The 19,891-nt window shown below is 35.6% G+C and overlaps 1 protein-coding gene across 2 annotated transcripts in view; it reads left to right on the forward strand.

Annotated features, from left to right (window-relative positions):
• The window catches only part of GABRA2 (gamma-aminobutyric acid type A receptor subunit alpha2), a 121,727-nt gene that overhangs the window by 58,195 nt on the left and 43,641 nt on the right, over positions 1–19,891 (forward strand). For both annotated transcript variants that reach the window (XM_027104069.1, XM_027104070.1), the window contains 3 exons: positions 12,008–12,228; positions 14,040–14,122; positions 18,841–18,984. In XM_027104069.1, the coding sequence (XP_026959870.1) occupies positions 12,008–12,228; positions 14,040–14,122; positions 18,841–18,984 (448 nt within the window). The remainder of the gene's footprint in view (positions 1–12,007; positions 12,229–14,039; positions 14,123–18,840; positions 18,985–19,891) is intronic.

A 19,891-nucleotide genomic window follows, 5' to 3' on the forward strand; every position in this document is an offset into this window, starting at 1 on the left:
TTTGACTTTATGCTGAGGGCAGCCAAAAACCATCATAGGATGGGTGGAGGACTGGGGTAATACAGAAGGAATGTGAAGAGTCAGATTTTCTGCAATCCAACAATTTGTATTAGAGGACAAGGAAAGGAAAAAATTGTTTGAAAGCTGATATATGCCAGCTAAGAAATGATTGTAGACTGGGTCAGGGTAGAGGGACTACTGCCCTGAAAGAAAGAACTGAAAAGATTTAAGAGATGTGACAGAAATGATAAGCCTTTGTGATCTGTTGGAAGTAGAGGTTGAAGGAGATGTATAGGATGAAGGCTTGGGGGCATTGGGTGGATGGTGGTACCATTCACTGGGATATGGAACACAGGAAGAAAAGTTTTGTTTGCTTTTGTTTTGGTGTCTAGGGGATGAGTATTTACATTTTGGATGTATTGAGTTGGGGGTCTTTGTGAGAGATTTAATTGGAGATGTCTAGGTAGCAGGAATAGACCTGGAGCTCAAGAGAACTTAGAGTGCAGATGGCTTGGGAGCAATCTGATGGTAGTTGAAGGCATACATGAACTTGTGCAAGGAAAGAGATTAGGATGAGATGGTAATCATACCCTGACAGAAGCTCTAGACTAGAAGAGGATAAAAAAGATTGCAGAGGAATCTGAGAAGGAGCAACCATGGATGTCTGTCCAAATGGAGGTGCATTCTCTTCTCTGACTAGACTGTGCTCTGATCCTTAAGAACAAACATCAGAGATCACTGCCTTTCCCTCCTTATCAGATGCAACAATGTTCAGTAGTCAGGTGTCTGTATAATTTATGGCCCTCTGTCCAGGTAGGATTCTGTATCCTGAAGGAAGTATGATTCATTTAGTAATGGGATGAACCCATAGGTTTTGCCCACAGTGAAATCTCACCCAGGGAGTGGGGTAATAGTTCCATAAAAGAGTGCAGATAAAGGTAGTTGAACTAGTTTGACTCGATCCATTACCTTTCTGCAGGAGGGAGGCTTGTAGGAATTACATATATCTAGTCATAGCTCACTTGGCTGCCTCAGGGGAGGGCATTCCTTACCACTCCTCCATTCTTTTGTAAAAACTAAATAAAAAACAGCTAGGATTTCTGAACATGAAGTGATTTTTTAAAATAAAAATTGCAGAAGTTGCAAGTTCTTTCCCCAGGTTACAAGGGTGGGACCGTCTTTTGGGGAAAACTATGCAGAACTTGTATGTCTTGAGGAGGAATAATAGAAACCAACCACCGGTGTTACTCCCATACATTCTCCAGGAGATACCATTACGTGTAGATTATTGTCAGACACAGGAGGTCTCAGGTCCCATGATGAGCATTTTCCCGAGAGTTAACTACAACACCAGGAGACTGTGGTTTTAGTGCCAACGCAGGAGAGCATTACAAAAGTAGGGAGAAAACAATGGTGTCATATATTATGGTAAAGCCAAGAAAAGGATTTAAATGTGTCATTAGATTAGAACAAGGAGATATTTGTTGATCGTGGTAAAAGCAACCAGATTGCAGTGGGCTGAGGCATGTGGGAGGTGAGGAAATGGAGAAAGAGTGGAGGCAACATTTTTAAGCAGCGTGGTCGGGGAGAGAAGGCAAGGCGGGGGGCAGTAGCTGCAAGGCATTATAACTATCAGACAGGCTTTTATTTTTAAAGATTGCGTTGAACTTCTCACTGTTCTGGGAACCTGCCATCATCTTTAACAACTCTCTGGCCTTGCAGATGTTTTTGCCTGTTCTTGTTATGCCTACCCTCCTCCTTGGCCAACTGGAGAGCTTTCATTTATTCAAAGCCAAGCTCCATTTCATCTTCCCTGATGTTTTTCTAGGCTACTCCAAGTAGAGTCAGTCCTTCTTGTACCTGTGCTCCACCACATGTTTTTATGACTTTGCACGCTAGATTATAAAAATCTGAACGTGTTTTTCTTCTTTACTGCCGTCTGAGCTACTAGAAGGCATGCGTTGTGTTTGTTCTTTTCAACCAGATTTGCTAAGTACATACTCTGTCTGTCACAGTGTTAGGAGCTGAAATACTTAAGTATAACCCAGTTGCTGCCCTCATGTTGTTCACAGTGTAGTGGGGAACAGCTAAGATAAAAAAAAAAAATCCACTTTAAAACAGTGTGGTCATGTTTTTATTGAAGTATTTATGGATTAATATGGTGGCAGAGGACATGTGGGTAGAGGATATCTATATCTGAGAAGGTTTCTAGGAAAAGAAGATAGTGGAGGACAAACAAGGACTGGCTGGCTATGTAATGGGAAAAGTGTTTTAGCACAAAGTGAAAGAGCTTGTTGAATTTAGTAAAATGTAAAAGTTCAGTGTGACTGCAGCCCAGAATACTCTTAGAGGTTTTGGGGGAGATGAAGCTAGAAAATAACTTAGAATCAGATCATGAATCAGATGAAGCTAGAAAATAACTTAGAATCAGATCATGAATCAGATCAGATCATTGTAGCCAAATGCCCCAAAACACCATAAAGGCATCTCCAAATAAAACTTAAAACATAGATTTCTGTTACCATAGATCTTATTATAGCCTGACTTTTTAATATGTGTCAATATATTTTAAAAAGTAAATATCATATAAAAGCCTACTGTGATTAGTTTAATATAGTTACACAGACGCACACACACATAAACATACACACTTCACACTTGTGAATTTAAGGATTAGGGTATTGCATGCAGGGGACTGAGATAAGATATCTGAGAGCTTTTCTACCGTCTGCCTCTGCTGATGCCTTTCTCCTTGTGCACCATTTGAGCTGTTATGGCCCAGAATCCTTGTTACTCTATTTAATTTCCAGTGGCTCCTCTCATTTGTTTATTCATGGACTAATTATTGCTTCTTTCCTATGTTCTGGGCAGATAGATACTGTTGATACATTGAAGAAGGTGGTCTTTGTACTTGTTCTCAATGTGGAGTAAAAGTTGCCAAATGTAGGGGTTGACAGGGAAGAGAGACTGCAAGGGAGATCAATGAGTTTGGGTAGTAAGGTGAAGCATGACACGTCAGAGGCCCTGCAGTATCACTATTGCTATAGGCAACATACATGGAGAATTGCTAAGCATGAGACTAGAGAAGTAAGGGAGGGAGGGGTCATTGCAGGGCTTTGGAGGCTGTGAGAAAGCATTTGGGCTTCATTCCAAGGCTTTAGAAACTCAACTGATCAAACTCAGCAGCACTTCACTCTTTGGATCTTCTTTTGCCATATCATGGCAATATCTGGGGTGCATCTTGTAGCTTTCTGTTCACTTTCACACATCAAAGAGCCCAGTCCAGTCCAATTTTAACTTCAATCTCGTATGCCATTTAGAGCTTCTCTCCTTTTCTTAGCCGTGGTCACAGGTAAGGGGTGCACAGTTGGTGAGAGGCCATGATCTATGCTTCTTCTCCTCTTTCTGGGTCTTCCAGAGTTGAAGCAAGATAAAGGGAGATTATAAAAAGGGGGGGAAATTCCTTTTTACTTAGCTTATTCTGTTGGTGGTTCTCTCCTGGCAATCAATGACATTTGAATGGCCGGTAGATAAATACAGAACCTCTCATGGGGCACACTTGTGATTTCTTCTTAAAGACCTCTTTATTATCCAAAACACCAGACGCACAGCTGGCTTATTCTTTCATGGACCTCTTGTGGCATCCTACTTAGCTCCTGCCCCTGGCACTTTACTTTGTGCCCTTTTGTTTCTGGGTGTCCCTCTCTTGCCAGGCCACCTTCTTGAGTATGGGGAATGGGGGGAGAAGGACACTTTGAGGGTGATTCATACCAGGCTACCTTCTTTGATGTCCAAATTGTTTCTAAGAACTTTACATGTATTATACCACTTCATCCTTAAAGGAAGTAAGTTGTATAATTATCACCATTTTACAGATATGTCAGCTGAAATAAAGAGAGATTAAGTGACCTGCTAAAGGTCCAGTACCCTATTCTATCTGACTTAAGATTGAATGCACTTAATATCTATTTCACATTACTCAACTTATTATTATTGCTGTTATCCTTCAATCTTGTGTTTGAGTCAGTTTTAAATGTGGAAAGAAGACTTTGACAGAGATTCCAAAACTTCAGTCTCAGCCTGCAACTTTCCATAATACATGACTAGTGTCTATTTTTTAGTCTATAAAGAAGGAAATTTCCCTTTAATGTCCCACCTCCAAGGATTGTTTTTACATATGGTACAGTGAAAGAACATGATGTTGGGAAACATAAGGTTTGAGTTCAAATTTTGGCTTTCTCTCTTTTATTTTTTTTTGCGGTACGCGGGCCTCTCACTGCTGCGGCCTCTCCCGCTGCGGAGCACAGGCTCCGGACGCACAGGCTCAGCGGCCATGGCTCACGGGCCCAGCTGCTTCGCGGCATGTGGGATCTTCCCGGACCGGGGCACGAACCCGTATCCCCTGCATCGGCAGGCGGACCCTCAACCACTCCGCCACCAGGGAAGCCCTCTTTTTTTTAATGAATATGTGAAATGGGAATAGTTCTCTATATTTAATAAGGTTATTATGAATTTTAAATAATAAATTGTATCAAAGTGAATTGCAATTAACATATTCTATTAATCATCTTAAGTATTTTGATTAGATATATTTTAATAATTTACTGTTAGAATCTGAACCTTTAGTATCAGTTTCTAATTTGTTTGTAAACCTGCCAGGCATCTAGTTCCAAAGAGAAAGCCCAGGCATCTCGCCTGCACAATAGTCAGGAACATGCAGTAGCTGTGGTGGTCTGCAGTCTGTGTGAGCGTCTTTGCATAATAAGATTTTATGAACTGCACTAATTGGGTTTACTGACACTGCTGATCTGTTCTTTTTTTTTTTTTTTTTTTTGCTGATCTGTTCTTAAGCTTTTCATTTTTTGCAATTTTTGCAATGCTAATACTGGGCTAAATTCCTGGTTCACACCCCTTTGAGTACCAACTGAAAGTGTTAGATCTTACCCATTCTTGTATAGTCTCAGGGTGTTATTTCTTCAGGTGCTACATACATGCTTCATAAACCACATTTTTCTTTGTTATTGAAGAAACACACTGATAGGAACTTACTCAGAGACTAACCTTTAATAGCAAAAGGGTATAATGAAATAAATTCTGGTACTTTAAAATACACTCAGGAGGGAATTCCCTGGCAATCCAGTGGTGAGGGCTCTGTGCTTTCACTGCTGAGGGCTCTGGTTCAATCCCTGGTCGGGGAACTAAGATCCCACAGGCTGCACAGCACAGCCAAAATTAAATTAAATTAAATTAAAAATTAAAAAAAAATACACTCAGTAAATCAAAGTAAATGAGAAATCACTCCAAGAGCAGTCCTGCAATTTGGTTATGTTTTAGTGAGTAGATCTAATTCTTCAGAAATTGGCTACAAGCACTGACATAATTAATGTAGCCAGGCACTAAAAAATATGCTGTCTTCACTAAATTAATGTGTCCTTGAAATCATGTTTATTCAATAAACTGTGCAATAGAGAGTGATTTCCCTGTTAGCAATACATTTCATGGAAATAACACTTAGTGGTAGTAAAGACATTAGGCTGGAAATCACATCCTTGTCTGGGTTCTGCCCCTTACAAGCTTGGAAACAGGGCAGTCACTACATTTATCTATAATCCCATCTATAAGAAGAAGTTGGATTAAATTTCCCATAAAGAGTTTTTCAAATCTTGAAGTGTACGGATTCTTCAACTTTTCAGTCTCAGTTAACAGCCTCATGTGTCCTATACACAGGCCAGAGGATAGCTGCATGCTGATAGGTCCTTATGAATTTTTTTTGTTTCTTTCTAATTGTGCTCCTTAGTTGTTTGTGTATTCTCTGAGCGATTTTGTAATTGATCTTGGTATAATTTATTTCTTTTAGAACCTTGGTTCAAGGGACTAGGTCTTATTTGTATGAAGAAGTTGCATTGTTTTGTACTTTCTGGCAATTTTCTTGTAACACACAAATCAAATAATTACTATATTAGTATATACTCATGACAGACTTGAGTTTTATTTTAAGAAACCTTTCAAAAATATTCTTTTCAAGTACTGAGAATGTGTGTTATATATGCATTTAAAAGAATCACATGCAAATAATCTGTCTGGAAATCCTGTAGTAACTTAGCGGATATGACATGAATATTATTTGATTGAAATGTCTCCTTTCCCTGTTATTTTAATCTTGAAAGCAAAACCATAAAAACTAGTGAATCAGCTGTATTTATTTGTTTATGTATCTATATGTCTGTATCTATATGCTTTTGTACTAATATATTGAGGTATTCTGAGAAGCACAAAAGCAGAAATTAGAATGAGATAAAGTTAAAATACATATTATTTTCAAGAATAATTATTGTGTCATTATTAAAATAGATTTATTTTTACTCATACTTAAGATTTCTATTCCTGAGAATATTTTAGCATTTAATATGTTTAAATTGTGCTTTATTATTTCTAAATATGTTTCTTTAATATTTTATAATATAGCAGTCAAAAGTCTGATTCTACCGCAGAGAGGCTGGGCCCATGAGCCATGGCCGCTGAGCCTGCATGTCCGGAGCCTGTGCTCCGCAACGGGAGAGGCCACAACAGTGAGAGGCCCGCGTACCAAAAAAAAAAAAAAAAAAAAAAGTCTGATTCTAAATTTATATTATTTTAATACTTGTCTCAATAATTGCCATGAATGAAAAAGATATGCAAATTTAAGAAGTGCATCATTGGCTACGGATTACTGAACCATCATGCCAATTTTTAAAAAACCCATCTACCAAGTTTAGCTGTTCATCTTCATGTTCTGGATATTTGGTTTTCAAAACAACTTACTATTTACAACTTACTTTCAAAACAACTTACTATTTATAGTCCTTATGCTATCATTAACCAGTATTTCACGGCACAACACGTGCTTCAGATGAAGCTCATCATTAAATGTAGTGGGTATAAACCCATATTTTAAGTAGCCTTATTGAAAATTATGAATTTGCTTTTGCATATTTCTTTGTAGAGTTTATTAGTTCATCATTCTTTATGTGGCTAATGAAGAACTCATATTAGGCATAGAAGTGATATCCCCTTTTCTTATTTTTCACTTGTGCTTGTGTAATTATTAGTGTTTTCTTCGATCCATGGTGTCATTTAGCAATAATTTTTAAGCCAATTGGCTATTTTCACTAGAGTTAGTTTAATCAAAACTAGTTATTATAACTTGAAAATTCACCTGAATACAAATCACAGTACACTGAATGCAAATGAATTCAGCATCACTTGACCATTCCCTGTTGTGGCTTCTCCTCTTCCCATAGCATGCCTTTCATGCATGACCATCATCTACTACTTATGGACATAGTGAGAGTGCCAATATCATTCCATATATTATTAGTAAAGCTTAATTTACTTCTTATATTTAGATAAGAATTCTATATAAACATAAAGATTCTAATATTTTCTTCCTACACCCAAATGGACGTACATACCCCACTTTGTAAGCTACTGCTCTAATCTGATAATCTTGCTTCTGCTCACGGGCCCACACTTAATTGAGGTACAATACAGTTGATTACAGTTATACTTACTAACTTATAACCAACCTGCCCCCCAATATTAGACCCATGTAACTTTCATTGGCGTCCCATGATGAAGTTTCAGATGTTCTCAAACATCTCATTTCATTCACAAAAATCTTTTATTTTTCTCTCACAGAGGGCTAGTGTGATAGGCTGCAATGCTGGCACCCATTCTTCACCCCTTTCAATATCAACATGTTTTTTCATTAACTTCGTCATGCCCTCCCACTGAGAGTGAGGTGACCTGCTAAAGTATTTGTCACTCAACTCAGTTATGTGACTTTCTTTAGCCAATGGGTTGTTAACAGACATCACACAAGCAATGGCTTGAAATGGGCTTGTGCATTGGGGGTTCTTCTTTTGTACTTCTGCCATCATCATGAGAAATGTAAGCGCAGGGTAGACCAGTGGTCCCTGGAGTAGGATGAGAGACACTTGGAGCAGAGCTGAGTTGCCCCAGTGTCTCTACACAATAACAGCTCAGGTCAGCCAATGGCCGCCTAACCCACAGATGCATGAACAAGAACAGCTGAGATCAACTGAGCCCAGGTGAGATCAGCTGACCTTCAGTCTTATGAGCTAATAATAAATGGTTGCTATTTTAAACTACTGCATTTTAGGTGTCTTTTAACACGGCAATAGCTAAATGGTATAAGTTAGTCTCTAGATTTTACTGGTTAAACTCTGATTTCCCTTAATGGCTTTTACAAAATCAGGAGTGGCAAAGAGTACCTTATACTTTACTTTTTCCCACTTGTATGCTCTGTTCACTCCTCAACCCATTGCATTTTGGTTTCTGAACTCTTTTTTTCCACTAAGCGTTCAAGATCTTTCACCACTATTTGACACTGTTAATCTCTATATACTTTTTAAAATTTCTTTTCTCTTAGTTTGATACTTTTCTCTCCCTCTACTCATTGTGTATGTGTGCATGTATCTGTGTTCTTTTATGATTCCTCTTCCATAATTTTCTAGAGTTCTTATTTATTTTAATCAGTTAATCATGAAACATCTAAATAAGTTATCCCATCTATCCTCATCATTTTGTCACTGCTAAAAACAATATAGCCTGGGGACATATCCAATATATTAGTAATCACATTAAATGCAAATGGACTGAATTGTCTTACCATTAAAAGATGGAAATGGTCAGGTTCAACAAAAATTTTTCTTAAGCTATTTTAAGTACATTGAAAATTATTGCTATCTTCAGAGCATAATCTCTTATCATAAAGCAGTAAAATTAAACATCAGTGACAAAAATATAAGTAAAAGAAACCGATATATTTGGAATCATAAAAACATACTTCACAATATCTCCCACATAAAGAAAAAAAAAAGCCGTAATAGGAAGTATAAAATGTCTTCGACTGAAATATAAACAGAAACAGATCCCTGCCTATATAAGCACTAGATACATGAAAGAAATGCCATTGCTGAGCTGTGGGGAAGGATAAGCCAGTCAATAAATGGTACCAGAAAGTTGTTTTCCATTTGAAAAAAAATTTGGATCTGTGTCTCATATGATACACAGTAATTCCAGGACCTAAATGTTAAAAGCAGAACCTTGACATGTTTAAGAGAAACATACAGGGGTATATTTATGATCTTTTATATACCTTTGTGATCTTTATTATAATTCTTAGTGAGTTCTGTATTTTTCTAAAATATTTGTATATAGAAAATATGAAGAATTTCTATAACTCAATAAGAAAAGGACAACCTAAAAGGAAACTGAGTAAATGACATGAGCAAACAATCCATAAAAAAGTAGAGCATTTAATAAACATATGAAAATGTGTTAAATTTTACTAGTTAATAGAAAAAGCCAAATGGCAGCACTGTGAACCATTTCACGCCAACCATAATGGTTAAAATGAAATATTCTGTCTATACCAAGTTGTAGAGAACCTAGTGGGGATATAAATGTATACATCTCTTAGGATTTCAACTTGACAATATCTTGTTATTTTTGAAGATTTGACAGTATCTTGTTATTTATTGCAATGTATACACCTCTTACAATTTCATTTTGACAATATCTTGTTATTGATTGCACATATAATAAATTTTGTATCCCCACTTGTCCATTTACTCTAGAGCAGTGATGGATATACCATGATCCACGGGCAAAATCCTGTTGACCGCCTTTCCTTGTAAACACAGATTTATTGCAGTATAGCCACTCTGACTCATTGAAATGTTATCTGTGTCAGACTACAATAGAAGAGCTGAGTAGTTGTGATACTGACCGTATGGCCAGCAAAGCCTAGAACACTTACTAACTGGCCCCTGATGGAAATAGTTTGCCGACCTCTGGTCTAAAGTAACTCTTACACCTTAAAGCATTGTTTGATAATGTTCATAACAGTATTGCTTACAATAGTGACGAAGGAAATAGAAAAAATATTAAAGAACATGGAAAAAGGAGGAATACTGTAAAACATTCTTACAAGGTAATGCTAGGTAGCAATGAAAATGAACCAAAGTACTAGATATATTGCTATGAATAAATCTCAACAATGTAACTAAAAAAAATCTGTCAGAAAAGTATACACAGTATGATCTCATTTATAGAAATGTTAAAAATGTGACACAGAACACGTACATTTATATAGTAAATACATAAGTCCATGTATGGGAATGATAAACACCAAGTTCAAGATGATTATTTCCTCATAGAGTAGGGGAATGTGATTGAGGAGGGATACACAAGGGAGAGAATGCTTCAATAATATTTGTGATTCTTGCTGGTGATGGTTACAAAGTGTTTGTAGTATTCTTTACACTCTCTTATGTCTCTGAAGACTAAGTAAAATAATGCACAATGAAATATTTGCTCCTATAGCAAGAGCTTTTGAAAACAGATAAAACATCTCATAATTTTATAGAAATGGAAAAATTGAATTTGAAGTTTTACAGAAAGTTGTAAAATATATTCAGTGTGCCTGAACAAGCAAATGTCCAATGTGTTCACATCAGGCTTGGATTTGGGAGAACCACAGTTGGAAGAAACATTTGCATAAAAATTTGTCAGATAGCAAAAACTCATCTCTTAATCCAGCTTCTTTTTAAAAATTGAGTTACACTTATATAGAATTGAACTTAAAAACAATGACTAAACCACAGAGAGTGAGGGTGGATTAGACGATGATATTTTCTTCTAAGGGTTAGGAGCCCAGAGCCACTCTTTACTTCCTGTCCATATGTCATTACCTGTGGCCATTTCTTGTTATCTTCATCCATTCAACTTTTGAGCGATCCCTGGGAATCTTTTACTTTCATTTACTTGAGTAAGGTTTGTATAAATGATTTGTTATTGTCATAAGTATGTGGCCTTTTTAATGTCCTTTTTTAAACACATAATTTTAGTTGAGTGAAATTGCCAGTTGCTAAGTTGTTTATTTTCAAACATGTGATGGTTATGGCTTTATGCACAAAGGACAGTTTCTGAATTTCCAATCTCAGGTGCATAAATGAACATTTTAGTTATTTATCATGGAAATGTCTGCACAAACATACACTGACCAAAATTTTTAATACTGAAAAGTTGTCAGTATCGATCATAATTGTGAATTGTATATCTCATCTAAAATGTATACATCCTCTTATCCTAAGAAAGACAGAGAGAAAATGAAAAAAGAGGGGAGGTGGGGAACGAGAAAAGAGAGAGAGAGAGGGTGAGAGACAGAGAGATTGAATAAACCAACTTTTAACGTATTGGAGGATGATAATAGGGGAATTGATCACTAGCTGGTCTGTATGAATATTTAAAAGTACATTTTAACCTGAGGGTGTTTGTTTGCAAAATATTCATATTTTAAGTATTCTAATACCTTTTCAAAGTATTTTATTACAATTTCATTAAATAAACTTTATTGAAATCATCTTCCCCAATACATTCTTGTTAACAGTATGACATCTCACCATTTTTTTAGGATTAAGAAAGCAATAAGATTTTTTTTTATAGTTTCTTTGGCAACAGGAGATGTCATATAGATCCCACAGTGTGTGTATTTAATAGTTGTTTCTTTTCCTTTCTTCTTTTTTTTCTACTGAGAATCAGGCTGCCTGCTTGCCTCCTTACTCATTCTTGAGATGAATGATTTGGGACAATCCACCCAGACCCGGCCAAAGCATGCCCCCTTTCCGAGTGGTTCTAAACTATACAATGTAGTAAAGCAGTTTGCCTAAGACCTTGTTCAACTGAAAGACACCAGAGAAAGTAAATTTATTATTTTCTTTTCATAATAATATGTAGCTAATTGTGCAAATACACATGCTTTATCCCATTGTAAGTGGCAACATTTATTGATAAGATAAAGGAATGATCTTTCAAAATTCACTTCTCAAAATAGCTTTCTCTCTTTTTAAACTATTTATATTATTACTTTTGTTGAAATTTTATAGTGTCTTTGTATTTAAAACATTTACTATTTTCAAAATAATTCTATTTTGTATTTCAGGAATATACAATAGATGTTTTCTTTCGACAAAAATGGAAAGATGAACGGTTAAAATTTAAAGGTCCTATGAACATCCTTCGACTTAACAATTTAATGGCCAGCAAAATCTGGACACCAGATACCTTCTTCCACAACGGGAAAAAATCAGTAGCACATAATATGACAATGCCAAACAAGCTTCTTCGAATCCAGGATGATGGGACTCTGCTATACACAATGAGGTATGTGTTCAGGTTTGATATGTTGCCATTAAATACTGAGGAATCTGTGTATTAACCAACCAGCCAACTTAGCTGTCAAGTATTAGCAAGTTGAACATTTTCATAACAGATTATTGAGGTAACCAGAATATACTTTATAAATGCTTTGATATTTAAAAAATAAAGGTTATGAGTTTGACACTCATCTTAGAGTGTTAAGGCTTAAAAATTGCCTTAGCTGTTAAGAATTGATTTTTTTTTGGCAGTTTACTTTTCATACTATATTTTAGTTACATACAACTTTAATAGTATGATTTAAATTTTTCTTTATACAAGCACATAATTTTATTTTTAATATCTCATGAAATATCCCATCAAATTTTTAAGTGATTTTTAAGCAAGTTTCACTTAATTTAATATTTTAATCCTTCTTATGAAGGGAGAAAAATACTTTTATAACCTCAGTGATATCATGTGACATCAAGTTCAGATGATTCAATCTTAAAAAATTATCGAAAGAAATATACAGTTGTTGACTCTAATCACTGTTCCATTTGAACTCTTTTCATGAATTACTCTTTTTAAAATAAGTTACTTATATTATGTAACAAAGAAAACAATCACAAATCTAATAAAATGGTGTATAATCTAAAAGGTAAATGTTTGATAAAGACTTTAAAACATAGATAACTTTCATCAGCATTGTATATAGACAGATGTGTATTCGAAGCATTTGATGTATTATTTCATATGAAATGTTAAGTGTTGGATTTCAGTTGTGAAAGTTATTTAAGAAGGGACAATAATACAGTCTTGATCTTTAAAGAAGAAAACTCTTAAGTTCTCATTGCTAAATGACCATTGTCTAAAATGGAAGTTAGCTATTCTTTCTGCTTCTCTCTCTGAATCTTGCAATATTGATGCCGTATCCCCCCTGATTTTACACGCTAATTAGTCCTGTGAATTAAGACAATGATTGGAAATTTGGGGTTTGGAAAAATATTGTGTAGGGTTCTACTTAAATACTCTCTTGGAAGTATATAAGCTATAATTAAATTGTTGGTTACATTTGTTTTGCTCATTGTCAGAGATTCTTCTGTAAGTTCACTTTACTCCCTATTTTATATAATTTACCTTTGTCTGAAATGGAATAGTAGATAATTTTCTTTAAAACAAATTTGCTATGATTACTCTTTAATGTGATCACGTATATACAAAAAAATATTTCTTTAACATTCATAACCTGTGTCTGTAATTTGAATAGTCTAGTCTCAACAAGATATTTATAGGAGATATATCTACATATGTAACTATGTCTATATTTATATATATGTGTCTATATACAGTATATGATATTCATTTACAATTTACATAATTTTGAAGGGTGCTACTCTGAGGCATTATTGAATTCCTATATCAATTTTGCTATATGGTTATTGATGGAATGTTGGGAGAAAATAGCATTCTTTTTATGACAGAGGTTTGTTTTTCATTTTTTTCTTCAAGATTTCAAATGTTAATGCTGAAGTTAATGGGAAAATAACCTTCAAAAATGTGTACATAACTTCTTCTTAACTAACCATATAGTACAAAATGCTTAAAGTATATTTTTAAATAAATATTGTTACTTGAGCTCAGATTGTGTAGGTGCAAATGTCTTCTGAAGGATCGCCTAAATGGGAAAGAACAAAAGCATATTTAAATGTGAATTAGCCTAATCAGATGCCCTAATGAGGGTCCTACCTCATCATTAATTCTGTTGACCACAATAAGCAGTGATTTATCTTGACTTGCAAATTTACGTAAACAAAGAGTGGAATTTTGACTTTTAGGCTTACAGTTCAAGCTGAGTGTCCAATGCACTTGGAGGATTTTCCAATGGATGCCCACTCATGTCCTCTGAAATTTGGCAGCTGTAAGTATGGGGATGAAGGTACATGTTTTGGGTCAATAAAATCAGGGATAGGCAGCAGCACAACTTAATTGTATACTTTCTTCTCATATGATGGGATGCTTAATACTTGCCCAATAAGATGCAGAAATAAAAAACATACTGATTTCTCTCAAGTAATCAATTGGCTAGCCCTATTGTACTCTCAAATATCATATCTTAATCATTGTGTTTAATTGTCACTTGCTTTACTGCTAATAAAGAACACCCTGTGTTTTTATCGATGTGAAAAAGTAGACTGGGAGCTCCTTGAAGGTCAGGACTATGTCATTTACCTTCTTTTTCAAGTGCTAACCCATTAAAAATGCTAAATAAATGGCTTTTTTTTCAACTAAGAATGAAATGTTAAGGATAGATTCTATTTGTTAAAGTAGTGATCAACCTGTTGCAAATGGCAACAGAGAATAGGTAAAAAAAAAAAGCTGGATCTCTAATTACCTTTCTACTCTCTAATAATGGAAGGAAAGTTTCTTTCTAAAATAAATTTGAAGGAGATGATATAACTCGATTGCTACATGTGGGCACTTTCTGTGTACATAAAATATTTCAGAAAAGGCTCTGTGCGTTTGGCTGTTCTTTAGGTCACTGAGGTTGTATCTTATATGTCAAGCAGAAGCATTAGCTCTCCCAGAATAATTGAAAAGAGGGAAGGTCAAATCATCTCCCTAGGCCCACAAGGCATTCAGGGCAGGTTCAGGATAAATTCATGGACACAGCTAAGCAGCTTCTCTCTTTTGTGAGTGTGTTCCATAGCCTGACCTTTTCAGAAATCTTTGCTCTTTCTGGCACCTCCATCTTTGTCCATTCTGGGCAGTTTTGACTTTTCAGTCTCTTGCATAGAAATGCAGTTCTCTCATCTGATACAAATATGTATGACTGAATAATATGCCTTCTCCCCACAGACTGTATCAAGTGAAAGAAAAGAGAAGAATGGTGGCTAATATGAATGCAAAACCCTCTAATTTTATTGATGGCCATAGTTTTGTGGAATGAGTTCAATCTTGTTTGCTCTGTTCAACATTACGAAAGGTGTCAGCTCTCTATTTTCTTTGAGAATCTCCCCTTTGTTTAACAATAAACACTTTTTTCTTTTCACGGAAACTATCACTTCAATACTGGCACTTTTTCGAAGATTATTTAAGATAGTCAATCTTGTTATACAAAGTAAACATGATGCTGGAAAAACTGCAGCAGACGCAGCACAGAAAAACTCATTTGCATTGCATAAATGGCATTAAATAGAACACTGAAAAGCCTTCATACCAAAGAAAGGATTTATTCAAGATGCAGTTATGGTCTAAGAAGGAAAGGCATTTTTCAGTGGAGAAGTTAGTGCCATTAGGATACCAAATATAAATGACGTATGATGTCTCAATTCTGAATTTGCAATAAATACACCTGAAAATATTTTAAATGAAATTTTAAAATCCCTTAGAGTGCATCTTCAGAGTAGTGTAATATTGTACATTTGAGAATATGGTTTTCTGTATCTAGAAGTGTTGCAGGCAACACACAGAGCTTACTGTTAGGCATTTTCTGTTGAAGTAATTATTTTTAGTTTTCTCCATATTTATTTTCTGACACATTGAGTAAAAAAGTTGTATATTCTTTTATTTATCCTTGCCAATAGTATGTACTTGAGACATAGTGTTAATAGTATGGACACGAGCATGGTGTATAGACTAACAAGCCAACCTAAAACTTAAAATGCTGGCATAACAAATTTTAGCGGAAGCAGACATGGCTTTTTCTTCTAGTCATTTACTCCTCACTTATTTAAAAAACTCCCTTGTGTCCCCACAAATGATAGAATTTCTGGAACTTTTTATCATTGTTCTCAAATAAAAGAAGCATCTTTTCTACTAATTTAAATTTTGAATTCAGTTTCGTTTTGCGTTATTCCCGTTGCCTCACATCTTTATATAATTCCTTGCTATTTAATTTGATTTAAAACTTCCTGAATGGAAATCTAAGAGTATTCTGGACATTATCCCAAAAGAAATTATAAATTTTCTTTTTGGATAAAAATGATTTGGGGATTGCTTTGGTTATCAAATATTAAGAATTGGTCAGTATGCATTTGATGTTTAATGCAGATTAGGACTCAAAATGGATTACTGCATAAAATTAAATAAAATTATTTAATGGAAACCTAATCTAGATATGGAATTTATAAAGAAATTTGTCTGTCTCTCCTTTTATACTTCACTGAAAAATCACAATGGTCTCCAAGTTTATATGTGTGTTGGTAGGCCAGGAAATGCCTCTAATCTGCATTACATAACTTTCTGCTCTCTCTTCTCTCATCAGACCCCCAATCTAAAAAACATTCCTGCCTAAAAAATGAAAGTAAATAATTGCTTTTTTATAAAAGACATGGGCAGGATCAGTCATTTTCTTTAACATATTCTTAGGCTTCTATCCAGATTTCCATCATTCATAACGGTAAATAACAGAATTAAAATATTATGAGTTTATTGATTAATCTAGCAAGAATGAAGTGAGAACATTTTCCTCGTGACAGGCATTGTGCCAGGTGCAAGACGTATAGATATGAGTAAGATAGAGTCCCTCCCATTAGTCTCTTACTAGTTTCTTTAAAATGTCACCTATGTTTGTAGAGTTTCATCTTCTCTTATTTATGTTTAAAGGTAAACGTCAAAATTCAAAAGTAGAATTATTATAATTCCTTAAAATAAAACCTCATAATTTATTAAGATCCACAACTGCTGAGTACTCTGAGGCCTTCTAATATGAACTGGAGCATGTGATGTCTTTTTGGTTTATTAAATTCCGTGTCATTTGAAATTTTATTGAAGAGAAGGCCACTTGATGATCCGCAAATGCATTGCTAGTTATACACATTACTAATGTTACTTATTTATACGTAACAGCAGAATCATCAATGATTAATTAATTGAAATTAATTAATAAAAATTTAGACCTTAGGGTAACTGAATTCATTCATATGCAAGCTGTAGGAATAGATCTGCTATTAAAACAAATACATATATATATATACATATAATGATATGAAGTATGTATAATGATATACATACATACATCCTTTTTTAGAACGCTATTTCAAAAATTGTTTCACATAATATAATTATTTGTGGATGTAGGTGTATACATGTATTTCACTGATATTAACATTTACTAGTAACATTCTGAAAACCAGACAACGCTGTAGTATGTCATTAAAAGATCACACAGTGAATAAGACACAGCATTCACTTTATTGTAACTAATGCTTAAGTGGGAATGGATTTGTGATCACAGACTTTAGATCAAGGTAAGTACCAGAACCACCCCGGAACAATGGTATTAACCTAGAAAACCTATTAGATGGCAGGTAAATGAGCTTTTCCAGTGTCCTGGAGAGCTAGAGGCAGAGATATTGCTGGTTCTTTCTCTCCCTCAACTGAAAATGTGACTGTGATGCTGAGTTTTGCTCAAGGACCAGGAGTAACTAATATTTCTAAACATTCCCTTGAGCAAAAGTGCATAGAAGTTCTTTGAAAGGTCAGTAGTGCAGCTGGAATTGTCTGGTTATTCAACTGTGGAGAGACTCTGCCCGCATGGAGAGGTCAGCTGTTCCCCCTACAGGCACAAGGGAAATGCCAGGGCCAGAGAAGTACTGAGACAAGATAGGCTGCCTGCCTTCCAGCGTTAGAGTCATCTCACTTCTGCTTAGTTCTGTATCCTTAACCAAATAAATCAGAAAATTATACTTGGTCTGTATGTGATTTGTCTCCTCCTGCCAATCCATAGCTTAATTAGGATGTTATGCAAGTATAGTTCAGTGAGATTTGTGTGCATTAATTAATTTTAAAATGAACAGGTTTTAAAAAGTGTTTTCAACTTGCGAAACTATAGCATTCTGAATTATTTTGCATATTCTGCAAAATTCTCATTCTTCTAATGAAATGCATTGTACTATGATAGTTAAGTCACTTAATTCTTTTTTGTTGTTGTTGCGGTACGCGGGCCTCTCACTGCTGTGGCCTCTCCCTTTGCGGAGCACAGGCTCCGGATGCGCAGGCTCCGTGGCCATGGCTCACGGGCCCAGCCGCTCCGCGGCATGTGGGATCTTCCCGGACCGGGGCACGAACCCCTGTCCCCTGCATCGGCAGGCGGACTCTCAACCACTGCGCCACCAGGGAAGCCCAAGTCACTTAATTCTTAACTAGGTGAACGTTTTGAAGAAAAACCTACAAAACTAACTACAAAAATAATACCTAAAATAAACACGTCATCATTATTCTCACATGGACATAAGTTTTTCATGAGTGATTATTATTTCTAAATTAACTAGTTAAATGGGCCTTGGGCATTCATAACCTGTTTACTGCAATGCCGTCATCTACTACCTTGCGAATATGGAGGATATTTTAACCATCTCAGGGCCCAGTGATTTTCACAGGCTCTAAAGAGAAATTTGCTCTTCATCTCTCAAAGTGGTTACGGTGAAAATACTCTTGTGGTCATGGTTGTCTCTCTTGGTCTGCTTCACACCCTTCATACTGAAGTTGTAAATTTCAAAGGCACTTTTTTGCCCTAAAAAATATCAATTTTTATAGTAAACAATAATTCTACGAAATATGCGACCTTTGATGCTGGATGTTATTGATAGTTCTTACTAAAGCGCTTAAAAAGATTTTTTTCCTGATTTCCTACAGATGCGTATACAACCTCGGAGGTCACTTACATTTGGACATACAATGCATCTGATTCTGTACAAGTTGCTCCTGATGGCTCTAGGTTAAATCAGTATGATCTGCTGGGCCAATCAATTGGGAAGGAGACAATTAAATCCAGTACAGGTTAGTAAAATGAGTCTAAAGAAAAGCTAGTTCCTGAGAAGATTAATGGGTGAATGTCATTGGAAATGTGTCAGTTTGCTTAAAACCTTTTGTGCCCTAAGAAGGAGCAGCAGACTGTGCTTGGGAGCTTTTTAGAAATTCAGAATCTCAGGCCTGACTCCTTACTAAGTCAGAATCTGCATTTTAACAAGATTTCAAGGAGATACCAAGGTGTGCATTAAAATTTAAAAAACAGTAGTCTAACTTATGCTCCCAATTCAAAACATGTGTGTCTTTTGAGACAAGCCAATTTTACCTTCACACAGTGTTACAATTGCCCTCACTTTCTAATTCTTTTCCCCCTATTCTGGATAAGCTATGACTATTCAACTCTTGATTATGGATAATTACTATTGGTCTGTGTGGGAAAGCTAAAGCCCTTTTGAAGAAAAAGCAGCTGTATGAACGAATGATCTCACATCTGGCAGATAAAAACCCAGAGAGCAGAAAGGAAGGTAGCTATGAGTATCAGATAGAACTGACTCCACTATATTAGAGCAGACATTAACACATAAATTCAGAATTGGTGACAAGATTAAAAGTAGAAAATCTGGGCCAGGAGATCAGTCTTGGAGATGTGGCCAGAGATCAATACTTTAAAGAGCCGGAGAGGACTGGACTGGAAACAGTCAAAACAGAGGCTTGAGGTTGGGACCAAAGGGGATGAGAACCTGAGCAAGTAAGATAATCCATGGTCAGAGCATTTATGAATCCTCTATCCCTTGGTCAGTAAGCATGACCTAGAGAGAAAAACAAATTCCACACGATACACATGCCATTCAAATTTTTTGGTCATATGAAAATTTTCTTTTAAATACTCTTGCTATGCTAAGTGGGCATTTTAATGTTATATACTTTCCATGTCATA

The sequence above is a fragment of the Aethalodelphis obliquidens genome, unplaced genomic scaffold, assembly GCF_003676395.1.
Source record: "Aethalodelphis obliquidens isolate GAN/ISIS:26980383/991018 unplaced genomic scaffold, ASM367639v1 scaffold6, whole genome shotgun sequence".
Taxonomy (NCBI): Eukaryota; Metazoa; Chordata; class Mammalia; order Artiodactyla; family Delphinidae; genus Aethalodelphis; species Aethalodelphis obliquidens.